The sequence below is a fragment of the Vulpes vulpes genome, chromosome 13 (genome assembly GCF_048418805.1).
Source record: "Vulpes vulpes isolate BD-2025 chromosome 13, VulVul3, whole genome shotgun sequence".
NCBI classification, from domain to species: domain Eukaryota; kingdom Metazoa; phylum Chordata; class Mammalia; order Carnivora; family Canidae; genus Vulpes; species Vulpes vulpes.
In genome coordinates this window covers 88,536,119-88,555,162 of record NC_132792.1, presented here as the reverse complement: position 1 = coordinate 88,555,162, position 19,044 = coordinate 88,536,119, and the positions used below count along the sequence as shown (strand labels likewise).

The 19,044-nt window shown below is 40.1% G+C and overlaps 1 protein-coding gene across 50 annotated transcripts in view; it reads right to left on the bottom strand.

The window, feature by feature from the left end:
• Positions 1-978: 978 nt before the first annotated feature.
• The window catches only part of EPB41L3 (erythrocyte membrane protein band 4.1 like 3), a 227,621-nt gene continuing 209,555 nt past the window's right edge, over positions 979-19,044 (bottom strand). For 12 of the 50 annotated variants that reach the window (XM_072734985.1, XM_072734976.1, XM_072734987.1 and 9 more), the window contains 10 exons: positions 17,626-17,679; positions 15,062-15,097; positions 14,131-14,322; positions 6,738-6,860; positions 5,685-6,077; positions 4,772-4,903; positions 4,192-4,290; positions 3,684-3,764; positions 3,293-3,409; positions 979-2,106 (listed from right to left, as the gene is read on the bottom strand). In XM_072734985.1, the coding sequence (XP_072591086.1) occupies positions 3,299-3,409; positions 3,684-3,764; positions 4,192-4,290; positions 4,772-4,903; positions 5,685-6,077; positions 6,738-6,860; positions 14,131-14,322; positions 15,062-15,097; positions 17,626-17,679 (1,221 nt within the window). In that variant the 3' untranslated portion in view covers positions 979-2,106; positions 3,293-3,298. Of the gene's footprint in view, positions 2,107-3,292; positions 3,410-3,683; positions 3,765-4,191; positions 4,291-4,771; positions 4,904-5,684; positions 6,078-6,737; positions 6,861-7,371; positions 8,104-9,106; positions 9,206-9,582; positions 9,658-14,130; positions 14,323-14,813; positions 14,880-15,061; positions 15,098-17,625; positions 17,680-19,044 lie in introns of all 50 variants that reach the window. The other 38 variants (XM_072734974.1, XM_072734978.1, XM_072734953.1 and 35 more) reach the window with 12 other exon arrangements.

The following is a 19,044-nucleotide window of genomic DNA, read 5'->3' as shown; positions in this document are numbered from 1 at the left end:
GCCTATTTCAGTTATGTCATTTAAAATATCTTCTCCCCATGAGTAGGTTGTGTTTTGGTTTTATCGATGGTTTCTTTCCCTATGCAGCTTTTTTATTTTGACGTAGTCCCAATAGTTATTTTTGCTTTTTTGTTTCTCTTGCCTTAGGAGACATATCTAGAAAAATGTTGCTATAGCCGATGTCAGAGAGATTACTGCCTGTGCTCTCTTTTGGGTTTTTATGGTTTCCCACATTTAGGTCTTTAATCCATTTTGAGTTTATTTTTGTTCATGGTCTCAACACATTTTTTTTTTTGATTGGCTTCAAATACAAAATGATTCTTCAGTACCTAAAATATATAGTACTGATAGAACAGCAGATAACTTCTTCACAGATAAATGATAAGAATTTGTTCCCCCTACTGAGACCAAGATGTATGGTGAAATCTAATAATTCTCTGGAAAAAAATTTGTTTTTAAAATTAAGAGTTAAAAAAAAATCACAAGTTAGGTAAAGTGTGACATGGTGAATGCCAGCAAGTGCATTTAGGTGTCAGATTGGCCCGAAGGAGTTTGATGTCGATGAGCTGTGGGAACACACTGCATGGGTCCTTGTAGAATGCACCGGCTAATCTGTTCAGCAACGGAGCTGATGTGTGAGAGAGAGGTGTCTCTCTGGAAGATTAAAAGCACCCAGAAACACTGGGTTTATATAACTTCTTTTCTTAATAAAAAATCCTAACTTTGAAAGTGAGATTCTGTGGTAACTAGTTGTAATTTTTAAGGTCTTCCTAGGGAACCAAACATTTATGTGTATGTATTGTTTCCCATCTCTGATACCTTGAAGGGTCCATACACTCTGTCACCATAGACACATTTTTGTCCTGTAAAAAGACAAGCTCTATCCATTGCAGATAATGAGGTCTTTGATGTCCTGAAAATGCTACCTCTTGGCTAAACACATACAATACTGAAATTATTACACATAGAGAATTAGAGTTTTAAATGCATTTACCAGTTTTATTTCGCTATGCAGAAACATACATTCACCATGGGCTGTGTGATGCAGTTGACAGTGTAATGGAGAATATATCTTTTTGAAGGCTATTTATAACTAAACACTAAATAGTTTAATTACAGTGGAAATTCTGTACAGTTTAAGGCTTGGCTCTTAACTAGATTGTAAATATGGACCAGATTCAAAATAAAACACTTTTTTTTCAAGTAAAAGAAGAAAAATCAACTTAAAAACACAAGGAAAAAGAAAAGAAGAAAGAAAACAAAGCAACAGAAGCCCAACAGATTTTTCTGGAGTGAAATTTCATAATATTGTAAGCCAACAAAAACAGGTTTCTTCCCCCAAATAATGACAATTTACATATTTAGGACTTGTTAGGGAACTCTTGGAAGCTTTCCAGGTTGGACGCAGACCAAAGCGAACAAGGAAGAAATCACATTAATATGCTAAAATCAGTACTACCTTATAACGAATTAAATTAGATACACAAAGCAGGATTGTAAGCATTAAATATTTCCAGAGAAATCGAGAGTCGTTGCTGTTTACGAGTGAGAGTAATAAAACCAGGTGAAACAAGTACAAGATTCAAGTTGTTTACTGAATAAACTTGGGTTATTGGCACATCTAATTGGGATAAACCTGACACATCGGACCTAGACAGCTTCTAGCATTTTAGGGTAATCTTCATTTGTCTGTAAACAAAAGATCTGTCACCTAAGAAATTGTGGTTTTGTTTAGACTTTAATAATAAACTATGAAAGGCATGAATTGTTTATGTGTTACATGAGATCACGGTTTATATTGTTGGTTATGAACGTGCAGATATAGCTGAAAACTTAGACACTTGGTGGAAATTAAAAATGCTACTCTTTTGTAATTTTATCGTTGCTTCATGCAATATCAGTTTCGTGATGCTGATTCGGATTGTTTTATTATGGGAAGATCTTTCTGCCAGTGTCTTTATTAATGGTCAAGGTCAGTTCTTCTGGATTGAAATTTTCCATGGGCAGATAGATACAAGTCAGTTGGGTTAGAAGAGGGAACTCCATATAGGCTCTGGTTTTCCTAATGGTTTGCATGACTGGATTCATGTGCAGGCTAAATTATTCCTGTAGAAAAGAGATTTGATTGGTTACTCAGTGGAAAACACCTGAGAGTTTTCCTCAGATTAAGGCCACACAAAAAAAGTATCTTGCAGGTTATCAAATGAACTTTTTGACAAGATACTGTAAAATACCAGCATAAGTCACTGATATGCATTCTTACATAACTACATTACCCAAGTTGCTGAAGCTCACCGAAGAAACCTTTTATTGCTTTCTATCTTCCAAATTATATTATTAATTTGAGCATAATGAGTGACTTTTGTATTTTTTTAGAGAGTCCACTATTCAATCTATATTCCCTAAATCAATGTTAGAGAACTTCCTTATTTCATTTATATGTGTAAAGCTTTTATGAGACTTTAATCACATAATCACATATGCAAGTAGCTCAACTGTTGCATTCAGCATTCAAAGCCCTCTGGGGATGCTGGGTGGCTGTGAGTTCTTGCACGGCAGGTGAGTGGGCAAAACAAGTCTGTGCGCACTACAGAAGATGCTCATGATGCCAAACAGCCCTTGAAAAGGCATGCACACACTTTCCTGAGGAAAGCTGGAATACAAGACTGCATTTTTGCCTCCTCCTGAGACAAGACGCTATACAAAGAGGAAAAAAAAATCATCCCAAAGAATACAGAAAATATAAGACAACCAAAATGAAAGTGAGTGTCCAGGTTTGGAAACAAAGCAAAATGAGAGCGTAATCAGAAGCATAACCAAATACAGTCGCAAAGGAAGCTTACAATGAATGGGATAATGCTGTCGTCAAAAGTACAAATGGGCACACTTTATTTCCCCAGTATTTGGCATACACGAATTGTGCCTTTTAGGACAAAATGGCCTTAGTTCTGATTAGGGCACATGGCAAGTGAAATCAAATCTGACCCTCTGAATTTGGATAATGAAGGGTACAGGGCATGAGTGAAAAGGAAACATCAGCGAGACCATGCAAGCAAAGACTGCTTCTTTCTTGAGCCTTTAACTGGTGAATATGCCAAAATCCACAGTATGGAACCCCCAGATATGAAACAAACCAGCACCCACAAAGCAATTTTCTGTCCCCTTGCTGAGCAGCCCTGCTGATGCCAGTGAGAGAAGAAGGAAGAGGAGGTGGCAGGGGAAGGACAGAGGGAAGTGCCCCATGCTACATGCCAGCCAAGGCCAAGCCTAGAGAATCAGCGTCGCCTCTTACCTGGGGTCAATCCTCTCCATCTTCCGGTGTGATCTCTGTCTCTTTATGGACCACTACTTTGGTCACTGACATGTCAGGGTGCTGCTCTTTGGCCTCTTTAATTGCCTGAGCCAGCGCCTATCCCCAGGAAATCACAGAAGGGCAAAGACAAAAAGGAGGTGGAACATGCATGATCAGTAGCAAGGTGGAGACTTATGAGCTAGATTTATATATGTAATTTACAAATGAGGTACAAGGACCGCAAAAGGAATTGTACATTGCATATTGAAAATTCAATTCAGAAAACTCTTCAGACGGCATGATGGACTAGAAGAACAACACTGGGAAGAGTAGGGCTGACCAGTGTATGTCTGTTCCTCTGCCAGGGTATTTACGGCCTCATGCACACTACCTGGTCATGGTCGATGTCCGCATCTCCTGTGATGACTATCCGCTTCTCAATTCTCGTCTCGGAGATGCCTCCTTTCACAGTCTGCAAGGGACAGACAAGTGTTACAAACTGACCCGCTTGGAGGAACAATCATCATTCAGTGGGGGAAATGGCAGAAAACGCTAGCAGAGCTTTAACTGACAGCATTCGTTAAGAAATGAATTCGTTGAAACACTTCTTTGGCAATTACTCAAAATCATTAATTCCAGAAGCGAAGCTAGAATGGAGTCCTTCGGGCGTGGCTGGCCCGTGTTTCTGGAACACCTACCACATGCTGAGGACTGGAATTCCGTGTTAGGCAAGCAAAGGCTATCAGGATGCATACTCCTAAACAGAAAGGAGCTTGTAGGAGCACACACCCCGTAAGCAGAGTGGGCCTGAAAGCTCCAAGGCGCCTATCTGGGCGTCCTGATATTCACCAAACTCTTTGTGCAGCCCAACTGGGACGGTCTCTTCCCAGTCCACTTACTTTGGTGATGTGGGTGGTGGTCGTGGTACTGGTGGTTTCAGACGTGATCGTCTGCGCGCTCATTAGCACGCCTGGTTCCAAATCTGCACCAGCGTCAACCTACGAAAGCAGGGAACAGACACTGCACTCAGATCCCTACGTCACTTAGGTCAGGGCATCACGATGATTCAGTTATCTCCCCCCATAGCCGTGTTGTCCAATCAGCACATGGGAGCCATGGCCTTGGGGACAGGCTCGCCCAAACACAGCCAGGGTTAATCATCTTTAAAAACTGGGCCTTGCAAAATAGGAGTAGTGTCTGCTCCAGCTGGTAGGCTTCCTCATCTATGGCTGGGGAAATAGGTCCCTGAGCCTCGTTCTACCTCTTGAGATATACGAAGACCAGTGTAAGTCACCTGATGCTTCATCAGCAGTAATAAAGTGATAATTATTACCATTATCACTCTTGACAGACACAGTTTGGCTGCTGTGTCCTCTGAGTCTCACGAATTAAATGTCATGGGGTCAAACTTTAATGCAGTGAGCCACAGAGAGGGGCAAAGCAAAGTGCCAGGGCTTTGACCTTCATGCACAGTCTTACCTGTGACGATTCATACGTTATCGTTTTTGTTTCTGTGTGAACTACCGGCACTTCCTTGGTAGAAATTTCTAGCTTTACTCCTCCTGGTGAAACACTGCCAAAACTGAGGCTCTCTGTCTTCACAGTTGATGACTGTACCAATGGGAAGCAGGTAGAGTGGCTATTTAATAGTTTGCACAAAGACATGATTTTGGCTTTTTCCTCCCCTCTTGGTGGGTATGTATGAGTACAGGTTAGTATGTAGTAAATGGTTAGGTGTAACGTGGGGAGGGTTATTTGAGGAATGTCTTTCAGAATTCCAGAGAGTTTTTCACATGGGATGTTCCAGGTAAAGGAAAGCATTTTGAAGGAAATGTTTAAAAAACTATTTTTATGTTGCCTTTCCTGTCTTGCCTAAACTAATAGATCAAAAATAATCAATTTGCCTTTTATTTAATAACTTCTTAGAAAGAAGGAACAGATTTTAAGACATTAGCCACCCCTCACTCCATATACTTTAGGAATCTCAGTAAAAGAGATAAAGAACGAAGTTCTGGCATTTGGTACCTGGGCGAGCATGGTTTTTGGGCCTTCTGGATAAGTATCCTGATCAAAAATAAATTTATCTAATTTTCTACTATCTTGGCTGGCCACGCATTCCCCAGGTTTACTGCCAATAATTATAGTGAAGGTAGAAACCATTTCCTGGAACCACACATAATTAATAATCATTAAATACATTTGCATGTGAACCCAAAGATGGAAACCAGCATGGAGGCCCTGTCGCCGTGCAAGAGGGGGAATAAGAGGAGAAACAAATTGCACTTGGAAAAGGTAGAAAATTAAACTTAGTTCCACCTTTACGCTTAACGAGATTTTGGGGAGTCATGTCAGTTTTACGTTGGTGCTGAAAGTAACGTCAACTACTAGTTACCTCAAAATGAGGTTTCTGTTCCCGAGTTTCAGGAATGTGGATTGTTGTACTCTGCTCCTCCTCTGGCTCGTGGGAAGCAGTAGCTGTCTCTTCCTGTTCGAGGACAGCTTTATCGGCCACCTGCCCCTTCTCCTCCTTAGCCCCCTCCGGCAGAGCAGAGCCCTCCTTCCCTTTCAAGCCAGAAGCATCAGCAGATGCTGCCTGTGTCGCAGCATCCATGTCATCTCCAGCCACGTAAGAAGCATCCCCACTTGCATGCACATTCATCACATGTCTTTCCTCCACCAGCACGGTTTCCTGCACAACCTTCTCGGTGCTAAGTGGCTGGGGGCTCGGTGCTAAGTGGCTTGTTTCTGTATCCGTCTTGCTGGACTCCGTCTTGGTTTCTGTTTTCTGCATGGGAGAGGATTGGGGTGTCAGTGTGGCTTTCCATACACCAAAGGTCACAAAGCCAAAATAAAAACAAAAGCAGCCACTCACCAGGACACCTAAAGCCAGTGTCAAGTGCTTATAATCAGAAACGCTTACAGAAAATATAAATTAGCTTTCATTCCTCCCACCAGAATCTCGGAGGCACGTCCTCTGCCCCAACACACACACACACACACACACACACACACACACACACACACACACACACAAAGCCTGTGCTGCTGTGTCGGGATATCTGCAGATGAAACAGGATGCGGCATAAAACGCAAAGAAAACAAAACAAAATGAAAGCACTGTAGCATTTTCCCACTGATTCTGGCAGCTTTCTGAGACCTAATGGATGACATAAGATGCTTAAAAAATTAAATGCTATTAAGATTTTTCAACATGACTGCTTTTTGAATATCTGAAGTATGTTCTAGTGATGCAAATAAAGGCATATCACAGCTATGCCAAGCAGGCACGAAGGAAAACACCTGAAGATACCTCTCAGGTGTTTAAGGCCTTAAAGCCACTTGGATGCAAAACATGCATGCACACACACGTGCACACACACCAAAGAGGCATAAAGAAAGGCAAATAGGCAGAGTCAGGAACACCAAAGAGGGAGCAATTGGCCACCTGAACCCAGCTTTGAGAAGTAGAAGTAACCCCTCCTATGAATTCTGTTGGTTTCCTTGCAGACTCTAACAAACTGAAGATTTCAGAGCCATCCATGAGCTTTTCAGAAGACGACTGTTTAGTCTGGGTGAACAAAGAAACGGACAGTCAAACACAGAGACAGGAACAGACGGGTATAGTCACATTCACAGCTGCTTAGACAAAACTGTAGGGGAGGAAGGCGGGAGGTGGCAGGAGGGAATCTACCATACAGATTTTGGAAACAGAAAAGAATGGGAAATAAAATAGCAACTTGAGGTGACCATGAGCTCTGGTTTGGTAAAGCAGAGAGAGTTATTAGGATGTGGGTGGTGCCGGCATAAGCAGGTCATTTCCCCTTCATTGCAAGCCCCAGGCAGCACTACCACATCTCGGGATCGGGGAGCTGGAAATAAAACGGAAAGTGTTTTTAATGCTTACACTGGACTGCGCTATCCATCTAACCATGAAAAAAATGAAAAAGCTAGGGTTGGCGGCTCTCAACATAAAGCCAAATAGCGAGAGGAACAGAAAAGTTTAGGGTGGAAGGGCACTGCCTCAAAAAAAGGTCATGCTGGACTCTGACACGGTGGCCCAAACGAAAGGCACTGGTTACCACAACTCGGGACGTGGCCGACTCGGTAACGTAATGAGCAGTGGCCACGGTGACAGCCGGTTCCTGGGAGTATCTCCACTCGGACAGGCTCTTCCTCCTGGGACCAAAGAGCCCCACTTTCAAGACCTCGCCCTCCGCTGGCTCCATCCTGGCGAGACGCGTGCTGTCCAGGCCCGCGAGGGGCCCCGTGGCCCGGCCCGACCCTGAGGCTTTCTGTGCATCTTCTTCCTCAGGGCTGGGCCGCCGGGACTCGGCTTCCCTGATGGGAGCCAGGGATTCGGACAGTTTCCGTTTGGGGGTGTGGACCTCGGGTGCTCTTTTGGGCTTCTCATCAGGGGCGGCGTCCAGGACCTCGAAATCGGCCGTGGGTGGAAAGCCTTTCATGGGCTCCGCCAAGCCTCTCTCTGTTTTCTGGAAGGCTTCTGGACTGCAGGGCGGCACCCCCTTCTCCCCCTCCTTGGCTTTCCCAGTCATGGTAACGATCTTTCCAGATACGGTGTCGTAGGACTTTCCTAGAGTGTATATTTTCTGTTTGCTTTCTCCTTTCAACTGCATTTCCCGGGCCCAGTCATCGAAGCTCTGCATTTCAATGGCACCAGATCTTAACAGATCGGCGGGGATGTCACCGGTTCTACTGCTCACCGTCACGACCTTGTAAGTCACAATCTTTTTCGAATCACCATCAACTACCTCAGTGGGTACTTTGTCTACAATAACCCAATCCTCTGTGCCCTATATTTGAAATATAAAAGCTAAATTAGACATTCTGATGGTCTCATTTCTAAAATAAGAATCATCTAAGAAAACCAGGGCAAAAGCTACACTGTGATGTGACTGCACGGGGCTGGTGTTAATATCTAATAATTATGCTTGCAAATCTCTTCCTGTCTGTAATTTATAAACTCTGACATTCCACTTGGCATACAGTCTGCACGTGGAGTTGCCATTTCAGATTTCTTGAAACAGGACCCTACCTTGGTGGTAAAATTTTGCAAGAATATATTTGACCTTATGCTAAACTCTCTGATCATTTTAGATTTCAAGATTAAATGACGTGATTGAAGTTGTTGTACAAGTCATGTAGCTTGTATTGACACAAAAAGACGGTTCCTGGGTAACTGTAATACCACACTTCACTTCTTATCTGCTGTTTTCACAAAGAACTTGCCAGCATCCATCCCATTAAGTTTCTGTGAATAAATACCATTTTTCATGATTGTAAATCAGACTTCCTTAAATAGGATGATCAAATGCACTACAGCACTTACTATCCAATAAACAGTGAGTGTGCCTATACTCCAGGCCCTGCAGGGAAGCGCCTCCTATGGCTGGGGCATTGTTGGAGACTCTTAGAAATAGGTCATGGTGGTCTGTATCGTGTTCCAATCTTATTTATAAGTGAAGTTCATCGTCTGAGCAGTTTTTTTTTTTGCCACTTTCCTTAGTCTTACTTCCAATATAGCAGAAGAAATCAAAGTTAAGAAAGTTCTATTTGAGAAGGCTAAAAGGCTGAGACCAGGCAGCGGACTAGTCTAACAGATCACGGAGGGAAGACAAATCAAAACCAGGGGCAGATGAGCACCTTGATTTACATTTTAAACTACAGTGTTTTTCTACTTTCATATTTATCTTGGTCTAAGCACTTGAATCTAGAAACATGTGTGCCTTAAGAACAAACGTTAGAGAGCAGTCTACACGTTGGTGCTGGATTAAATGAAATGAATTGAAAAATAACCTCTAAGGTCGATGGGACAGTTTTCTGGAAAATGATTTGATGAGAGGTAACCACAGAGGCCGCAGAATCTCCTTCCTGCATTTTCTTTATCAGACTCGGCTAGTGGGAAAACCAATAAAAGTTCAGAACTTTCACAATCAGTCAAGGTCATCTAAATTAGTACCACTCTATAGAGAAAGCAGAGAGTAAAGAGTCCAATAATATTGTTAGAAAGCATAATCATCATGGTTCAATGACCATACACAGATATAATCACCAAGGAGCAAGAGCCATAAAGGAATGATGGCTAACTGGTAACTAAAATAGTAATAAAGCTCCCTCTTCCCCTCCCCAGAATCTAAGCAAAAATAAAATACCTACCTTATTTGGAAGCAAGACAAAATTACAAAAGAAAATGAAAACTAAAGACATTTTCATGACACTGAAATCTGAAGAGCGATTCCCTTCTGGGAAATTCCTTTATGTTTGTTTTTTACCTGAGACTCAAGGAATGGAGAGCTTCCTTGCTGCAAAAATATAACTTTTTCAGAAATTTCTCTTTCTTCATTGGTCTGTTTGAATAAAGGGGGTTGGGTTGGAGAGGAGGAAGCAGACAGTTTCCAGAAAAGGCAAGTTAGGAAGACAGTTCTTTTACTGTGTCTTACATATAATAGTCATTCATCTTTTTCTGAAGAAGTAAATTATTGTTTATGAATTTGAAAAATGGTCCGAAACTTTCTCAATGTTTAATCATTTCCCAAAAGTAATAGATTATTTCCTGAAGCTCCAGTGTTTGACTCACACCTTTGCCACTTCCACCAACAGAAAACATGCAAGAGCAATAGAAAGAGCTCCCTGACATTAGCACAGTGTCTAGGCTAGTCATCTGCAAAACTGGAGAAGTGAGTAGAAAAAGAAGATGTTAAGATAAAAAAAAAATTAAGTGAGAAAAAGATCCTCACTCCTACATCTGACAAATAGTTGATTGCATTCCCTGCTGAAGCGCTGGCTTAATCCCGGGCAACGAGATGCACAAGGGCCATTGCATCAGCTACTGGTTTGAGTAAACTCAGTTGGACCTTGGTTGATTCCTTTATTATTCCACAAGGTATATTCAAAATCTATAGGTTTATTTGAACTTTTATTAAGATGGCAAATAACTTTAAAAAGTCAATTTCAAAATATCTTAGTGAAAAATTAAGTGCTTCATATCATGCTTTAACATGTACCATTAAGAAACGTTGAAGTAAATAAATATGACACATTAGCAACTAGCTTCTTCCTTTTATATTTTTATTATTTCCTTTAGTATTAAATAGGAATAATTCAAGGGGCCATATACTAGCCACTAAGCCGATCCCTGTGCCGAGAGTATAGCTCCATAGAGTAATGACAGAAAGGGTTATTTCATCTAAAAAAATCCTAATAGAAAGCTCAAAGTTAAAAAAAAAAAAAAAAGAAAGCTCAAAGTTTCTAGAACAGAGCTTTTAAAATAAGTTCTATTGTAAACAATGTAATTTACTGAGAGTTATTTACTATTCCTATGTGTGTACAAATAATCAGGACGACCCCTAATAGTCTATCTATAAGAGTTTGTAAGGGGACATCTAGAATATTCCCCCTGAAGGTCTTACTGGCAAATTTTGATAACATCAATCTCCTATCCCCCTTTTTCAGTTAGGAACAAGAAAGATATTTCTGAAGGGTAAAAAAACAACAACCCTGTCCTGTCCCATTTTGGAGCAAGGTGTTGGAAAAGACAAAATGTACCATGTGGGATCATTAAATATGGATTTTTGTTTTGTTTTGTTTTACTCTCAAAGGTGGCCTTTTTGTCACAGAGGAATAAGAAACAGGAAGGAAAGGTCAAAATTGTAGGTACTTTTCAGAATACCACTGGTAGGCCTCTAATTATAATCACTGAGCTAAAGATTATTCCTAGGATGAAAGTCTAAAAACAAAAACAAAAACAAAAACAAAAAAAACCAAACCAATAATAGCAGGAAAACAGTGTTTTTTTGTTTTTGTTTTTGTTTTTTTTTAGCATATCCTGTTATCTGACATCAACTAATTTCAAAATTGTCCTTGTGTATAATGAAAGTACCAACACTGTCTGTATTCTGAACTGTGTATGTCCAGTGCGAGAAAAGGGTCACATAAGGGATGGAGCTTAAAATCCTATAGTCAACCTCAGTGCAGTTAGTTTAGCTAAAGATAAGTGATGAGATGCTGATAACTAAAGAAAAGCTGATAATCGGTATGTTTGCTTTTGTTGCAGGTTAGAACAGAGTCAGCTGTATACCCCTAAACATTTTTAGTGACTTAAACATTCATTGTTATGTCATAATTAGGAAACAAGGCCCTTACTGACCTGCAAATGTACAGAGGTATTACTCTCTCTCAGAGGAGCAGGGATTTGTGCAGAGCCATGGCCCTTGTTTCTCCTTGGGTCAGGGGTTCTCAAGCTGCACTGTGCATTAGAATTACGTGGAGAGCTTTTAAATAACAGTACTCTGTGGGGCTGCAGATCAGACTAATTAAATCAGTCTCTGATTAATAGATCCCAGGCATCAGTATTTTTAAACTTCTGGTAGGTAATTTTAATATGCACCTAGAGTCGCACCCCAAGGCTTGGATGGAAAGTCACAGAAGTCAGATTCGGAGAAAGAAGATAACTCTCCCTATCCAGAAAGAGATGATCATAGTGAATGTTTTTTTTTCCCCCCTAATTCGAGGCTGAGGCAAGATCTGCCTATCCTAGCTGGACTAGAAAGCATACAAATGCACAAATAGAGTTGATTCCAGATATTCATGGTGATTATGTTCAATAGAATCACCATGAACATGAGTTTGTGAATAATGAACCATTGATTTTATGGGAAACATATGGTTAAGGCCTCTGTGAGCCTCTGGTCATGGTATCGTCATCAACTGTTCAATACATACCCTTGTTCTGTATGTGTTTTTGTTTAAAGACTCCTTATTTAATACATATTATTGATCCGTTAACATTGAACTCATGGCCAGCAGCACTATGACTTATTCCTGATGAGACTTCTCTAACATATCTTCCCAAAAAGCATATCACAGTGCTCTTGCGCTGAGCAACACTAGCTAGCACTTCGGCACTCTGTGTGGGGGTTATTTGAAACAGCAGAATCACCCATGGACACACAAAACCATAGCACTGAATAGGCACAAAAAGCACATGTGTTCATAGTACGGGGACTCAACAGGAAGGCAGAGCACTGCCTTGTTCATCCAAAGCTGGGAACGTGCATGGTTGAGACTCAAAGTTTTCACCACTCTGTGTCTGTCTGCGGACAACTGTGAAAGTGCCATTAATACTGAGTTTAGGGTTACAGTGAATTTCAGCGAGTAGATGAATGTGCAAATATGGAATCTGTGATTGAAGAAGATCAGCTGTGCTAAGCTTATGTACTGTAAAACTACCACCTATGTTAAAAAAGAGGATGATACTGACACTGCACAAGTGCTAGTGGGTATTTCATTTTGGTTGGGATTTGGAAACTTTACCTATTCAAGTGACCAGGAGGGAATGTACTTCTAACATGGACTAATAAGCCTAGGTGGATCGTAAAAGGCTGTTGTGGGAAATATTTGTGGAGACATATGCGGAGCCCTTCACATACCACACATCTATCCTTCCTGTTTGGTGGGCCCTGCCCTGTATGTGGATTTGTCTATGCTCCAAAGTTAATGAGGAGATGCTTTGGGGCATCCTTGCAACTTATGTGCTATTAAATCACTATTTGAAAGTTGAAACCACTGGCAATAAAATTCACACTTTATAGTAAACATACATAGTATTTTTAGAATATAATCACCACTACTAGCCACTGTAGATTACTCAAGTAATCTGAATGAAACTGATGTGTATCAGTACAGGAATATTTTGGCAACAGTACTTTTCATTTATTCTGCATAAAAGGGCCCCTTTCAAAGTAATTCAAATGGATATACACTTTGTCACTTTTGATAGATAGCTTTTAAGGGAAGTTTAGAAAATGATCAAAATGAGTCTAAGTAGATTTTTCTTTTCACTACAAGGACCTAAGCATTGCATGTAGACGACCACTTAACGGATTTTTCTCCCATAGAGGCTGAAGTTTTGATTTTCTTCTGTCTCAGCTTTCTGGACAACGATGTTACAATAAAGGGAACTTGATAAGAAAGAAGTTAATCAGTATAATGCTAGAAAGATCTGGTTATTAAAAAACTAGTTCTTTTGAAAGACAGATAAAGCAAGAGGATGTTGAATAGTTGACAGATGGGCACCACTGCCATTTGTGGGTCCCACAGTGGGAGCCCTGAAATAGTATCAGCTGAATCCTCACTGTCTGGCTGTACATTTCAAGAGAGCTTTTCAATATGGAACAGTCCTACTTGAAGAGACATTCTGGCCTCTACTTTATTAAAAATCAAAAACTGATTATAAATCGGTTAAAATAACCAGTTGCTTCTATTTTAAAAAATCAGTTAAAAATCAAAATCAAATCGAACGCTAGTTCTACCAGTAAAAAACACTGGTTTCTCAGAGTGAAACATATCCTGAAATTCTGTCAACTTCAGATCAGTGTTTAGTCAAACATTAGACAATCTCTCTACGCCTCATCTTGCAACTGATGAGAAACATTCGTGGGTTTTCAGGGCATTTCTGAATGCGGCAGAAAAAGCGTTTTCAGAAAAAGTGTCAGTTCATTAAGACAATATCTCCATTTCTCCCAGCTGTGAAATCTAGGTTTGCGGTTAGAATAAACCAATTTGCATGCACTGTAGTTTCCCTGGGCCTCCTTGTTCACTCCCAGCACCCTGTGATGTGTCTGCTCATCTCTCACCCGCCACATCATTTTACTCTGCAGCTTTGCTTTGGAGGCCTAAGTATATGAGTTCAGGTTATATGCAGACAGGTGGCAAGACTGTCTACTCAGAAGCTTGCCAACTGCGTTCCCCAGGGGCAGGCCCTGTAGAGGAGTGATGCCAGTGAACAGAAGATGATGGCAACCCAATGCCCGAATACCGACCTCTTCAGGTACAAGTGGTTCGATCATGGGCGCGTCCTCCTGCCTGGCGGCTAGTCGCACTGGGGAAGTAGAAAGCCTCTTTTCCCATTCATTCGTGATGGCAGTGTCTGTGGAGGTTTCTAAAAAGGTTCTTTTCAGCTCACTAATATTGGTTTGGTGTTTCATCAGGTCATCTTGAGTTTTATCTAGCTCCTATATTCAGAACATAAAGAATCCAACAGTCAATGTTTTACATTTGCCTTCCTATCTGCGTTTTTTTTTTTTTTTTTTTTTTTCCTAAAGTAATGTCAATCTCATTAGTACTCAAAATAAAAGGAATCTGATCAGGGCTCATGACACTACTACAAGCACTTTGGTGAAAATGTGATATTTCTAAGGAAGAGAGAAGAAAAAAAAATCTAGTTCACACAAGCAGAAAAATCAAAAGAGTTTTTAAAGGCAAACTATAAATATAGAGTGTAACTCACATGAAACAAGAAATTAAAACAAATACACACAGGAAAAAGGATCTATATCTAGGAGAAGGAAGGAATCAGAAAGGAATCAAAGTAGGCTAAGAAGGTATCCCCACTTATTCACAGGTGAGAGCACACAGTTCATGCACCATCATATGAGCCCACAGGTATGCCACTAACAGAAATGCCAACACACACAAACATGCACTGGTATATACCAATACCAACCTCTAACATAAGATTACTATGTTTGACATACACATTTTCACCCTTTATTCGCTTAATCAGACTATTCTGAAAAAAGTGGAGAAGAAAGGGAAAGGTAAGGGACACAGTAGTCACGGGAACAAATGCCATCCTCCACACTGCACCGACAACACGGGTAACCGCCTACGGAGCATGCTGGAAGGCTGGGACACCGTAGACGAACAATGACTTATCACACACTGGTTTTGGTTTTTGTTTTAATTTTCTACCTGTGCCTTGAGCTCTGCATCTTCCTCCTGGTCCGACTGCCAGCATCAAGAAAGAGTGGGAAATAAAGTCTTACCATGTAATTGACTCTATGATCGAAGAACTATGCTCTATAGAAACTTGCACTAGTTTGCTCTTGTTTGAATATGGATGTCATTTCTTTCCTATGTGCAAGCCACCACATTCTCACACATAAATTACGATGCTTATGAAGAAGACCGGGGTAAAAGATTCCCTGCTCGGTGAGTCTCTGACACTTTAACCTGGAGTTAAGTGCCGATGAGCACACACACATACGTGGGAGGGGACAGCCAGCACTTGGCAGGCTGGCCTTAATGAACACTAGAAATGGTTCAGGAAGTGTGGGGAGCCACACCCAAACTACAATCCACAAGAGTGGTTATGCTTACTCAATAATGAGAGCTCCCTTAGGATCTGTAAGTCTTTATAACCCTATGAAGTTATAGCTATTATCCCCAATTTATAGGTCAGAGAACCGAGGCTCAAAGAATTTAACATAGAGGGTCCCACATTTAAGAATTTCTTGGAACCTTGAATTAGAACCTATAGACTTAGAAATAAATTTGGGAAGGGAGGAGGTTGATATAAGTTAAGAAAGTTAAAAAAAAAAAAAGGATCAACTACTATCGACATTATCAGCATTTCTTTAAAATGTAGACAGGATCACTGTTGAGTTTTTAAAAAATACAACAGATTTATCTAAAAGCCACTTCATTATCTTTATTTTTCTTATTTCAAGGATCTGTTTAGCCCTTGGACTGGTATCTGAGTACCAGCAACTAGGTAACTAGGCCAAGCCTCATTTGCAGGCAGTAGTAAAGCTGCATGTCTTGCCAGGGGTACTCGGACCCAGGTCCACAGAGGAGGATCACAGTGTAATTACACGTGAGAAGAGGTAGACACCTGAGCAGGTGGCCTGCAACCAATTAGTCTTTCTTGGCCCCAGCACATTTCACCTGGCACTACTATGGTCCTGGCTCCCGAGAGGAGAGAAGGGCAAGTATTTAAAAAGTGTGAGAGTGCACAGGTAACTCTAACTCTGGCAACACTACTAATTCTTAAGTGTGTGGTGCGCTCACAGCTCTTTTATTTTTAAGCTTCAAATTACCTATGTTGCATGTACACGTTTGCATGCTTCAAACATTATATATCATCCTTTAAAACTGGTATAGAAATTTAGAGTATTATTAAAATATTCTGCATTTACAGCACACATTAAGATTCTGATGAAGCTTACTGAATTAACGTGTAGCTACATGTAACTATTAATTGTTATAAAATCAAGATGTAATTTTGTTATAATTTGGCACAGAAAATTATTAACTTGTAATAAATTTATATGTAATTGCTTAAAAGAATCTGGAAAGTTGTTTTACAATATTATTTTTTAGAATTTCTTTTTAAGTACTTTCTATGCCCAATGCAAGGCTTGAACTCACAACCCCAAGATCAGGAGTCAGAGTGGCATGTTCTACTGACTGAGCCAGCCAGGTGCCCCTACAATATTATTATGATTAATATATATTTTTCAATGAAAAATTGTGATTTCCAGACTTTGAATTGTACTCTGGTATTTCCCAAGGATGAAATTCAATAAAATTCCATTTTAAAAAGTATTTCTGGAGATATTTTCAATTAAGTATTATACAGATACTATTTACATTTTTAGTTCTGAATGTCTTACTAGAAGACTGTTCTAACTGGATGATGTAAAAAACAACTTAGAGTAAATACTACCACAAAGTAAAAAACAAATTCTGTGAGGACTTTAGGAATGTCTTGACTTCCATCACCATCGATACTGTTTTTACCGAAATTTTAGCTAACGGTAGAGAATATTTGAACAACAACATAGGCGCACACGTTTATTTATCCTTATAAAGGATAAATGATAGCATAGTATTTTTCCTATCACTGTTCAATGTGATAGCATTTTTTAAAAAATAGAGTACTAAGAGTAATTTGCTAATTTTTTCTTCCTTAGAGAATTCATTTCTTTTGAGTGACCTAGGTTATGTTCATCAAGTCTACAAACAGGAGTTAAAAGATGTATTATTATTTTAATTATTATTTGGGATCTAAAATATATCTAGTAAATAAGCTAATTAAATTGTGACCCTCCTCTTCACTTAACACGGCTATTATACATAAACAGCTTCTCATTTGGGAAAGGGGAATATGTACGTATTTTTAAGTATTATTGGTTTAGCCAAAGGTTCTCAAGATGTGATCCTAAAATGGGCAGAGTCAACATCCCTGGGAACTTGCTAGAAATGCAAATTCTGGAGTCCCATCCCAGACCTTATTTTGCAGGAGAAATAGGAGGAAGGGACTGCAGAGGATTCTGAGGCACGCCAGAATTTGAGAACCCCTGGCCTAGGCAATAGAATATATTTCTTGCCTCCTTTCAGAGTTAGAATTGATCTCTACTCTATCGAAGCTAATCTTCAAAGGCTTCAAACATTATATGCATATAATGCAGAGCCATGCTCACGAGGTGCTTGCGCTGGGCTGGCGACTAGCCGCCCGCAGTGATGGTACCAACCTCAGTAGCAGTGGTTTCCCCGTCGGCCGCGGTGTCCGTGCGCTCACTGTCGGTCTATTGATCACAGGAGTGACCAGGGTCCAGGAGGAAGGCAGGAATAGAAAACAAACCCATTCGGTCAAATAGGGCATGGCACAGGTCAAACAGCTCACTCTCTTTGTGATCTGTATCCTACTACCTTCCCACATGAATGCCAGGTTCAAGCAAAAGCAAAAGAAAGGCCAGAGCTAGGTTTCATCAGCAGAGCCACTCGGAGGAAGACCAGAGGCATGCAGCCTGCGGGAACCGCAAGAACTGCATTAGCCAAGCTGACTTGTCTGATTTCACGTCTCAGGAAAACCAAATTGTCATTCTTTCCCCCCACTTTTAACTAAAACCCCGAGAATGGTCTCTTAAAAATGTTTAATGCAAATAAAATTGATGTTTATATCTGTTTTTCTAATAAGTCACATTTGAAAGGTAAATTTAAATAAATTAAATTTAAATTAAAATGTAAATTTAAATAAAAAGCTACTATAACAGTCACTGGACTTTCAGCCCCTCATTTATATCATGTTGATAATTTACACTCATGTATGACCATCAGGCTGTCTGCATTACCTATTGATTATAAAAAGCACATGCCAGTGACTCACAGGCATATGTTTTACATGTGAAAAATATAACTCAGTTTTCAAGTAGCAATGTTAACTAGATTTGTTATAGACTAACTGTTGTATTTATTTTGCCCCACCCTCCAATATAAAGAAGTTTATAAAGGAAGTATTTAAACATCTCTTTCCAAAACAACCAAATGAAGCAAATTATAATAATAAAAAAATAGAGAAAGAGAGACATCTACTTGTAAACAAATAAAACAAAGCACAGCATTTGACAGAGCCTAAGTTTTTAAGGGAGAATTATAATAGTAATTTCAGGACTGGTTTTTAAGCTGTTTCATTGAGGTTTATGGTTTAAAACAAACTATTTTCTTTGGAGTACAACAGAACCATTGCCATTGAAAGTGGGACATTTGAATGCCATAATGTAATATTAACTGACTTTCCCTTCACAAATGTCAACTAATCATTACTAAAATCCCTTGAGCAAAGGCACACGATAGGTATTTTGAAAACAAAAACGGGGGGCTGTAAGCATGTGAACCTGCCTCTTCAAATAATCTTTCAATCCTAACAACAAGGAATGTCAAGAAGGACAACTGGGACAGTGAGGTTCATATCAACCTAACTCTGGCTGGGCTGATTTCTTGGTGCTATTCCAAATTTCCATTTTATATATTCCTAAAAGAGAATACATTAAAATTCACGTTTGGCATGTGTGCCTGAGGTAGCCAGCTATTTTCAATGGTTTGGTAAAGAATGTGTCCTGACACATTTTCATGACCTGACAGCCTTGGCAATACACCTGGTCGGGGGGAGG